The 9,383-nt window shown below is 30.3% G+C and overlaps 2 protein-coding genes across 4 annotated transcripts in view; both read left to right on the plus strand.

The window, feature by feature from the left end:
- Nucleotides 1–1,100, plus strand: part of Zip89B (Zinc/iron regulated transporter-related protein 89B) — a 44,756-nt gene extending 43,656 nt beyond the window's left edge. The window contains exon 5 of the mRNA XM_073073832.1: nt 295–1,100. Within this exon, the coding sequence (XP_072929933.1) occupies nt 295–371 (77 nt within the window). The 3' untranslated portion in view covers nt 372–1,100. The remainder of the gene's footprint in view (nt 1–294) is intronic.
- A 3,038-nt stretch (nt 1,101–4,138) lies between these two features.
- Nucleotides 4,139–6,857, plus strand: LOC140742810 (uncharacterized protein C14orf119). 3 transcript variants are annotated; one of them, XM_073073829.1, is made up of 3 exons: nt 4,139–4,265; nt 5,144–5,364; nt 6,200–6,857. In XM_073073829.1, the coding sequence occupies exons 2-3, from the start codon at nt 5,170–5,172 to the stop codon at nt 6,503–6,505; spliced, it is 501 nt and encodes a 166-aa protein (XP_072929930.1). In that variant the 5' UTR covers nt 4,139–4,265; nt 5,144–5,169; the 3' UTR covers nt 6,506–6,857. The 3 variants fall into 3 exon arrangements, with proteins under 3 accessions (XP_072929930.1, XP_072929932.1, XP_072929929.1); XM_073073831.1 differs by lacking the exon at nt 4,139–4,265 and adding an exon at nt 4,371–4,527; XM_073073828.1 differs by lacking the exon at nt 4,139–4,265 and adding an exon at nt 4,540–4,699.
- The last annotated feature ends 2,526 nt before the right edge of the window (nt 6,858–9,383 follow it).

The following is a 9,383-nucleotide window of genomic DNA, read 5'->3' on the forward strand; positions in this document are numbered from 1 at the left end:
TTCCTCAATGGCAATAAATTCACCCATAACGTCATGACCTTATCTCCGTTAATCTTACCATGCATATTAAGATAATATTCCACTTTAAGATAGGCGTGGTAATTCTGCGATAGTACTAAGCTGCCTTAGATATATAGCTATCAAATAATAGAAAGAAAGAAAGAAAGAAATAACTTTATTACGTAATGCATTGTACACACACATAAAAATTACAAATAACTTTACTTTAATATATGTGTAGATAAAAAATACATCTTTAATTTTAATTTTAATTTATTTTTTTTCTTTTTTCAGCACCTCACTCCCACAGTCACTCTCATGGAGGTGGATCAGGCGCTTCTGACGATGACCACGGTCATTCTCACGGCTAATTATCTAATTATTACCTAATTTTATACATCTATAAGATTTTATAAATTATTCTCATCAATACAAAGAACAGATGGCGTTTAATAATTTACATTTAAAAATCGTAACTTTTCTTAATTTTAGAACATTAATCTAGTAATGGTTTAGACTGCTGAATGATCGGCAGATTGGGAACATACTTGGGAGTTTGTTACTCTCTTATTAAATTAATGTTACTTTATTTAAGAAAAAATGTAACACATTATTCGAAATGGAAGCCCATCGTATTTCCATATTCATGTAATATTTTTTCAAGTTTTTTTCTATATCGATGATATTTTATAGGAGACTAACTGTATGTAACAATAAATCTGCCCTTTGCATTACCAATGTAATTCGCCGTCAATGCAATAGTTATTTAATTTATAAATTATTATTGTGTAAACGAAGCTAGAGAGTTTGTTTGTATTATTTTACTTCTGTCGTATTTAATATATTTAGGGTTGCCATAACTTAAATTTTTACGGACTCGATTTATCGAGTACGTGTATCGAGTAGTGTGTAGTGTTCCGAGGTATACTTGGATGTGACGGGTTTTTATAACTATTAATCATCATACGATCTTCAAATTAGCCCAAATCCGGAAAAACCCGGACGAATGGCAGCCCTAAATATTAAGCGTGGTTCATACATGCAACTTTGTACTTATTTGTAAAATCGTTAATTTAAACTAACATTCCGTTTTTTACAATAAATTAGATTAATACGTAGAGGCTTGTGATAAATAGGTATATTTATATATTATTATGTATGTTTGTATTTAATAATTTTATTGCATAATAAAAGTTAAACCGTTTCTAGGTGCTTGGAAACAAATGTAGATAAAATTAAATTAAAGAAAATTATATTAATTGGATTTAAATAATACCGAATTTATTCTTATACATTTTACATACATATAAATATATTATTATACATGTATTTTACGTACACAAAATTGTTTAAAATAGATTCATAAAGATTCCAACTTATTGTTGTACAATTATTTATATATGATATAGTTATTGTGTTATAATAATTTTGTGATATAAATAAGTACTTATACAGACGTTATTATAAGATTAAACTTACAGGATTAGTTTATTTAGCTATTAAGAACACCTATAACAGTTCACTACGTCTTGCACGAACAAATGTTAAGTTATTGTTTTCTTATAAAAAGATACATACACAAAATTTATGTACATTTCAATTGCATAAAATATTGGACATTACTGAGACAGTTTTAGAAATAATTGTCTTTGCATCAGCGATTTTTCTAATAAACTAAGTCCCACATGTTTGGGAGAATTGAACCTAACTGTGTTAAGTATGGTTCAGTAATAGGGCTTGGAGGAAGGGATCATTAGCAACGTGTCGTGACACCAACAGTACCTATATGGAACTAAAAAGGGGAACTTACAAGTATATTATTCTTTTATTTTTGTAAATGAAAAATAATGTTGAATATTTTACACTGCTCATTTATAAATGTGTACGTGTCACTACTAAGAACATAAATGTGAAAATACGAGAAAATTAAATGGCTCAACACACGATAAATTCAATAAAGGGTTCTTTCCTGTCATGCATGTGTCCGCATGCGTACGACTTGCATCATTATCGTTTCATAGATACTTTTCCTAACGTACATGCTTCACGCATGCGTTTTGCGAAGACACTGCACGCGTGTGAGTATACGCCTGTTTGACAGGAAAAAGGCGACCTTACATTTTTTTTATACATCGTAAAAATGTTGTATTTTTAATTTGCAATTATGTTTAAAATGCCAGAAAATCACGGAAATACTAAGTGGTAACGCAGTATAGTTTATTGATTTTTTTTTTATCTTAATTTAGCAAATAATTATCTAGTCAGTATAGATAATATTGTAACGTACGTGCTACGTACCTACATGTTGACGACAAAGATGTTTTCATATTAATCATGTATCCCAGTTGTGTAGAAAACATTATTAATATTTTTAAATTTAAATTTAAACTTTTTATTTTTTTTTATTCCAATCATTTTTATTTTTTTAAAAAAATATTTTGTACCTATTATATTATTTTCATATCTAAATTAAACATACAATTATCAGAAACTCTAGACAATCAGTCGTCATTTATGACTTGAATAAGTTAAAGCAATTTTAACTTAATTTTAGTGATTTTGATATTTCACTGCGTACTATGAATAAATGCTGAACAATTTATAGAGAAATGCGTAACTGTGATATATCTACATACCTGCGACTAGAATCGAGTGGAGATGTGAGACATACTTAAAGACGGTTACTATTGCTAGTCCAACCAATTAAAAAAACTTTCGGACAATGCTTAGAGAATGTTAATTTTTTTTAATGAAGATAACGCGTTTAATTATTAGTTATTACCTCAGAGTATTGTAAACTTTTCCTTGGTACGAATCGTAGGCTGTTAGAAATATGTTACCAACTAACAAACTAACATGATGTCAGTACTTACTATCAATCATAATTAGTTAATTATACTTTAACTTGCTTTTTGCTTTACTTTAAGTAGGTAGGTACCATGGCAGTACCGGTGTTCGCACTTGTGTCTTCTGTTCGCATATGAATAGACTCGCTCCATTTTTATTTTTTACTCTGAGGTACTTACTGGTAATATAAAAGAAAAGTACAATAATTTTACTACTTGCAACGTATGTACTGAAGTACAATTTATAAATAGTATAAATAGATTTAAGAAGTGGTCATCTTATATAATTGTAAATAATATGCAATGATATTGTCACTAATGTTTATACTTTTGAATAAACAATGTTATAAGCAAATTCTATGATTTATTTATATACAAAAAACCGCAACAACCATCACATTTTATTAGCCATTTTTGAATAATCACAATCAATGCTTTAAATCAAAGTTTTACATAACATTTTCAATCTTAAATTCGTGGTTATTAAGACAATGCTTCTGAAGAAAAATAACACGACTATTCTATCTCATTTTCTCGTAGTAGATTATATATTTTTGTCCTGTTTTAGTGTCAAATCAGCAGTGTCAAATAAGTTTTGACTTCAGTAAATTAAATTAACTTTCCCTCAACTCAACTTCAAATATGATTGCATTTTCAAGCTTGTGTTATTTTATTTGCATTACACCTAAAATTACATTAGTAGAACCGGCTGATAATAGATGTAAGTTTTTGGGCCGGTATCATCCTTCCATTATTGCTTCCCTGCGGGGAGGGTTTCGGCTATATAGGTATACTCTTTGCTATAGGCATACCATATAGAACGAATGCGAATTGATAGGACTCATGGAACATGAAAAACCACTTTCTTGTTTGGTGGATATACTTCACTGCACACTCTTGAGACCTTTAGAAATCAAATGGAAGATATCGGCCCGACGGGTTTCTTTACGTTAAAGCAAAATAATATGAAAATTAATTCTTTAATTTAATAATTACATCAATCAATGGACTTGACTCGAATCCTGCAATGAACATTAAAATAATCATTCAGTTTTATTATAGCTATACCTACTATATTATAATCAGTTAATATTAACTAACTGTTTATTCCTACAGACGTTTAAAATGTAGAAAATATCATAACAATGACCAAAGTACTCACTTATTATTTTTATACACTGAGATTTGACTGAGATTGTGAACCTTATTTCATTGTGGCAATGGGAAGCTAGAACTGAGTGACGTTTGATTTTCATTGATTGACAGTGACAGTATCCTGAATCACAGTACTACAGACTACTTCACTTTGCTTTGCTTCACGAAGGAATTTCACGGAAACAAAAGCGGCGAAGTGATTTATCATCACTACACTGTAGTTTGTGGGCGATAAACTAAAGCTACCTTAACTATTTCACTGAAGTAAGTATTAAAACGTCTTAGAAATAGAAACCTAGCGATATTACGTACGCACCTAAGATCATCTAACAGTGTTTAATAGAAAGTGTCGTCAAACAAACTCGTTTGTGTTTTGCGGTTCAACTTATTTATAATTAAAACCTCCGCATGTATAAGCGTATATGTAATGAAGTGGACTTAAATACGGATAAAATGTTAATTTTATTCGTTAGAAAGTGACGTGTATTTTGATTTGCTCGAAAATCGTGATATAACAGGTGGAAAGGTGAAATTATGTATTATTTAACCTTGTATCCCTCGGTAATGGAAAGTTGTTGCAATCGCTAAACTCTACCGTCAGTTTCATTGTAGATCTTGTAGTAAGCTCTTGTGTAAATTGTTAATTAAGATGAGTCTTCTAGTCGGTTCAACTGTTTGTTTGTCTGTAGTGCCTGAAAGTAAGTTCTTAACTCGTATTATAATGTTTAATTTGGAACTAAATTAATTATAAAATATGTATAATATTTGGTGCAGTTACATTCCACAAGGTATTAGATCGTTTGAATAAATTAAATACAAGTAACATTATTCAATATGAAAGTCAAGGCCTTTAGTCCTTTAAATGTGTATCAGATTTCTAGTATTTGATTTGAGTTACAGAAGCACAAGTGGAAAAATCCATCTAACGTGATGGATCTGTATCTGTAATTTGTCAAATTAACAAGGTACTCTTTCGTAAAAAAAAATTGGAATATCGGACGGATCTTACTCTATAATCCGACATATTCGATATTCCGACACTGCCCTGCAAAATGATTGTCGGATTACCACAGGTCCACTGTACATTAAATATTGTTGTTATTGTTGTTGCAGTTTTTAAAAATGTTTATAATGAATTACAGTTGAGCATCGCCCAGTGCCACGGAGCATGTCGAACCCAGGCTTGACCTCCGAAGCCCAGCTTCGTTACGTTAGGCAGTGGTTTGAGGAGTTCAGTGAGCTACAACGAGAGGACTTCCTGCCGGTCCTTGCGGCAGCTCAGAGCGGTCAACCCGACCAACTTGCAGCTATTCTAACCAAACTGTCATGTGTGGATAAACCAGTCAGTTTATTTCAGTGTCGTGTGAGTATCTTTTACTTGGTTTATGTTATTTTTATCTGAGAAGTAAGTTGTGTGAAAATTAAAGTGAGTATGAAGCTATTTTTATTTATTTATTTATATATTTATTTTAACACTAACGCAAAGTTAATGTACAACAGGGCAAACTTAATATCTGATGGAATTCTCTACTAGTCAACCCTTGGTGAATGGAGAAAATTTTCTAAGTAATATTCTAACATGTTAACTGTCTTTTGTTGCTTACTGATCTTCATTGGTGGCTTCACTTTAAACAGGTTTTTATCTATCCCTTGGGAACTAAACTAAATTTTTTTTCGTGTTAAAAGGTATTCTATGTTATTATCAGAACCCCTGACTATGGGTATAGAAAATTTAATGACCCTCAGTTATGTTAAGGCGTGAAAGCCAAGCAAGCAAACAAACAAACTCACAGTCACATTTATTATATTTGTTAAGACTAGCTAGTATTAACGAAAAAATATAATTATTACCAGTTTAGAAACTTGATAATTTTCAGTATTGCGCAATATGTAAATGAACTTATAAAATGACAAGTTATGTATGTTAAACAGGTAGGCAAGAAAGTAATTTATATTATTTTATATTACATATAGCATTATATTATAAAAAAAAACATGAAGTGGTAGAAAGTATGATATAAGAAGAAAAAGAGTGGATTGTGGAATTAGAAATGTCTACCAATAGTACAGACATGTAGTGTTGTGAACAACACTATGCTAATCTAACCTAACCAAACACCAGTTCAGGTAGAAAATGGTGATGATATATTCTAACACCATTAAAATTTTACGTCTGATTTTTTTCTACCTTATTTCAGATCAAGTTGTTCAATGAGTGGTTTCCCACATGGGCGGAGGATGAGAGAGATAGACTGATGAAGGCAGTGACAGAGATTGACCCTGACTTTGGATCCAAACTGCAAGATATACTCGTTAACGGTCCAAAGGTTAACGGAGATGCAAACGGCCCGGAAGATTTCTTGATATCGTACAACGAAGAACATAATGGTGAGAACGCACAAAATAATATCGACCCTGAGTTGGAGAATAATTCTCAGGATAATGTAGAATCTCTAGGAGTCGCTCAAGAGAATATTCCGCTTGAAATAGCTGCTACATCTTAAATCTGTATTTAAGATTCCAGGTATTACTGATATTTTTACAGATTATATTTTATTTATTTTTAATAGATTTAAGAAGTCAGCAATCTACATCTTTACAAAGTATATACTTGATTTTCTTGAATATTTAGTAATGTTGTACTAGCAAAGAACAAAATAGCTGAATAGTTATGGTACTTATTCTCATTATATTTTAAAAAGTATGCTTACAAATTTACCATTTTATAGGTAATAATTGTTATATTATTGGTGATAAAGTCCTGAGTCAAGTATAAATGGCATCAAACATTTTTATGTGGGACCATGCATTATGTAATATCTTCATATCAGCCATTGATGAAATATGTGTCAATAGAGAAGTCTGAAAAGAAAGTCCCCTAGAGATTTGTAGGGAATGATAAACACAAGGGGCGTATGTTGCTGGACTGACTGCCCCCCAAGTCAAACATATAAATCCGTAACCCTATGCTGAATGTTCACAAGAAACAGATCGCATAAAGAACATAAGTAAAAAAAAAAAAAAAAAAAAAAATAGAGAAGTTATTATAATCAAGTGTTCAGTGATGAAATATCATTATAAATGAATTATCGCCTGCTTTAACGGTGAAGGAAACCATTGTGAGGAAACATTCATACCTGGGAAATCTCAAAAAAAAGTTTCAATAAGTATGTGAAGTCTACTAATTTGCACTTGGCGAGCGCGGTGGACTATGACCTAATCTTTTGATGGTAATACTTTATTTTTATACAGTTTCCAACTCGCATACCTAAGAAAGTATATCACAGGAACAATTCATTACTCAATATTTTTAAATTATAATCCTTAGGCTATATATTGACATATATAATCCCAAATAGAAATGGAAATCACTGGCAATTGAAACTTTTTTACATAACCAAATGTATGGGTACACCAGGTCCCATACAAAAATGTGTGATGACCTTTATGAAAGCTTCTTTATACAGTTTTGTAAAAGTTTCTGTGCACAAGAAATACAGCATATGCCAGTGGTCACAAACTCGCATGAATAAGTACCATTGTACCTGAATATAGATCTTATTTTCATGCACATAATTAAGTTAATATTGTATTAATATTTTGAGCTTTATAAACATTCCATTTCTAACGTCTTGCATTCCATTATTTAATTGTTTTCTTAAATACTTCCTTTAATAAGATCTGATTTATAGTTACAAAGAATCTTTATATTAGATACGTCCTAAGACATTCTATAATGTAGAATACTAGACCATACATGGGTATTAAAAGAGTCCACCATTTGGTAATAAGTTGTTCTAAAATATATGTCAAATCTTAATCAATTCGGAATGTTATTAGTGGATTTTTTTTGTATGAAAATCTTGACAATGTCCTGTCTATAGTTCTATGTATTTAATCTTTTTGTATATGTCTAAATAGGGTATTTTATATTTAATTTACTAGCTTTCTTCTCACTATTTCACTTTTAAAAGACTTATACCAGTCACAAAATTATGTTATATTGTATGTTTTCTTTTTCATCTTTTTCTACTGCACAACTTCCAAAGATGAAATAAAAGCAAGTACAAATATAAATGTAATGTGCCACGATTTTTTAATATTGTACTGGCATCTTTCCTATATAAATGTTTTTATATTATTTACATTAGTTTATACTATGTTATATTGGATACAAAGGTATATTATACGCGTCTCAACTCAAACGGAATGATTTGTTTTTAAGGATATCGATGTGTGCATGGCGTATTGTATGTACACGTAATTTTTTTGTTAGTGGGCGTAAGATTTGTAGTGTTGTATTAGAATTAACTGTCAAACTATTGATAGTGTTTACCCTAAATCACTTTTATATCGATTTATATGAATATTTTTGTGTTATATTGTAAAAATGTATGCGATATTGTTAACTAGAGAATTATAGTGAAAATAAAAAGGCTTAAAAAGAACAGCTCATATGTAATATCCTTCTAGGTGTGCCAAAAAATGACATACATAATATGTTCGAATAAAAAATCTCTCTGTATTTGGTAATATGTAATTATATACACATTTAAAAATTATATAAAGCTTTTGTCTTGATTTAAATGATATAAAATCGATATAAAGATTTGATATAAAATCGATTCCAAAAATCAATGTATACCTAATCGATATGCGTGTATTGGAGTACGTCGATATACTATTGATACTATCGATAAATTCTATATTTATACAACACTACTAGTGGCGGGAATAGCCATGTCAACTAAAGTCCGCCATTTTGAAAAAATCTTATATCAAGGTCTGTTGCCTTTTAGTCTACATTTTTTAAGCTTCATTTTGAGTTTGATATCGTTAATTGGTATTAAATTCAGATGTGATAGGAAGGTAATGAAATGATGTAAGCAGCGTATTTGTAGTAAATATTGATCAATTTGTATGGTATAAATAAAGTATTAAAATTTGTGCCAGACTGTTATTTTATTGCGTAACCATAGATTAGTAAAGATTACTCACTCGGCTCACTCCTCCACGTCTCCGTGCTAAAATGTCCATAAAATATTTGAAATAATGATTACGTAATTTATTACGTAAATTACGTAATTATTACGTAAATTACTTATTTATTCGTAAATTTTCTCTAAAGATGTTTTTATTTGTCAAGGATTCCAAAAAAGAACTTACTAAAATAAGCCATTTGTGGCTTCATTCAATTTCAAGGCGGCGATGTATCTTTACTAATCTATGTGCGTAACATTCGTTTTCCTTATATTAATGTTAACGGCAAAGCACGGTATATTGTACGAAGTCACATGCAAAGTATTTTCCTTGTTTTGTATTGATTTTAAAACCACAATCCATAGATGACCACAATTTGACACACATCTCTCAACCACATTT

Source organism: Epargyreus clarus, unplaced genomic scaffold, assembly GCF_041222505.1.
Source record: "Epargyreus clarus isolate Ecla_fem2 unplaced genomic scaffold, WU_Ecla_fem_2.2 ptg000006l, whole genome shotgun sequence".
Lineage (NCBI taxonomy): Eukaryota > Metazoa > Arthropoda > Insecta > Lepidoptera > Hesperiidae > Epargyreus > Epargyreus clarus.

Coding starts and splice junctions, on each gene's coding strand:
- LOC140742810 (XM_073073828.1), top strand. CDS start 4,651: ATGAGTCTTCTAGTCGGTTCAACTGTTTGTTTGTCTGTAGTGCCTGAA. Junction 4,700..5,143: donor TTTGTCTGTAGTGCCTGAAA/GTAAGTTCTTAA, acceptor AATGAATTACAG/TTGAGCATCGCCCAGTGCCA. Junction 5,365..6,199: donor TCAGTTTATTTCAGTGTCGT/GTGAGTATCTTT, acceptor ACCTTATTTCAG/ATCAAGTTGTTCAATGAGTG.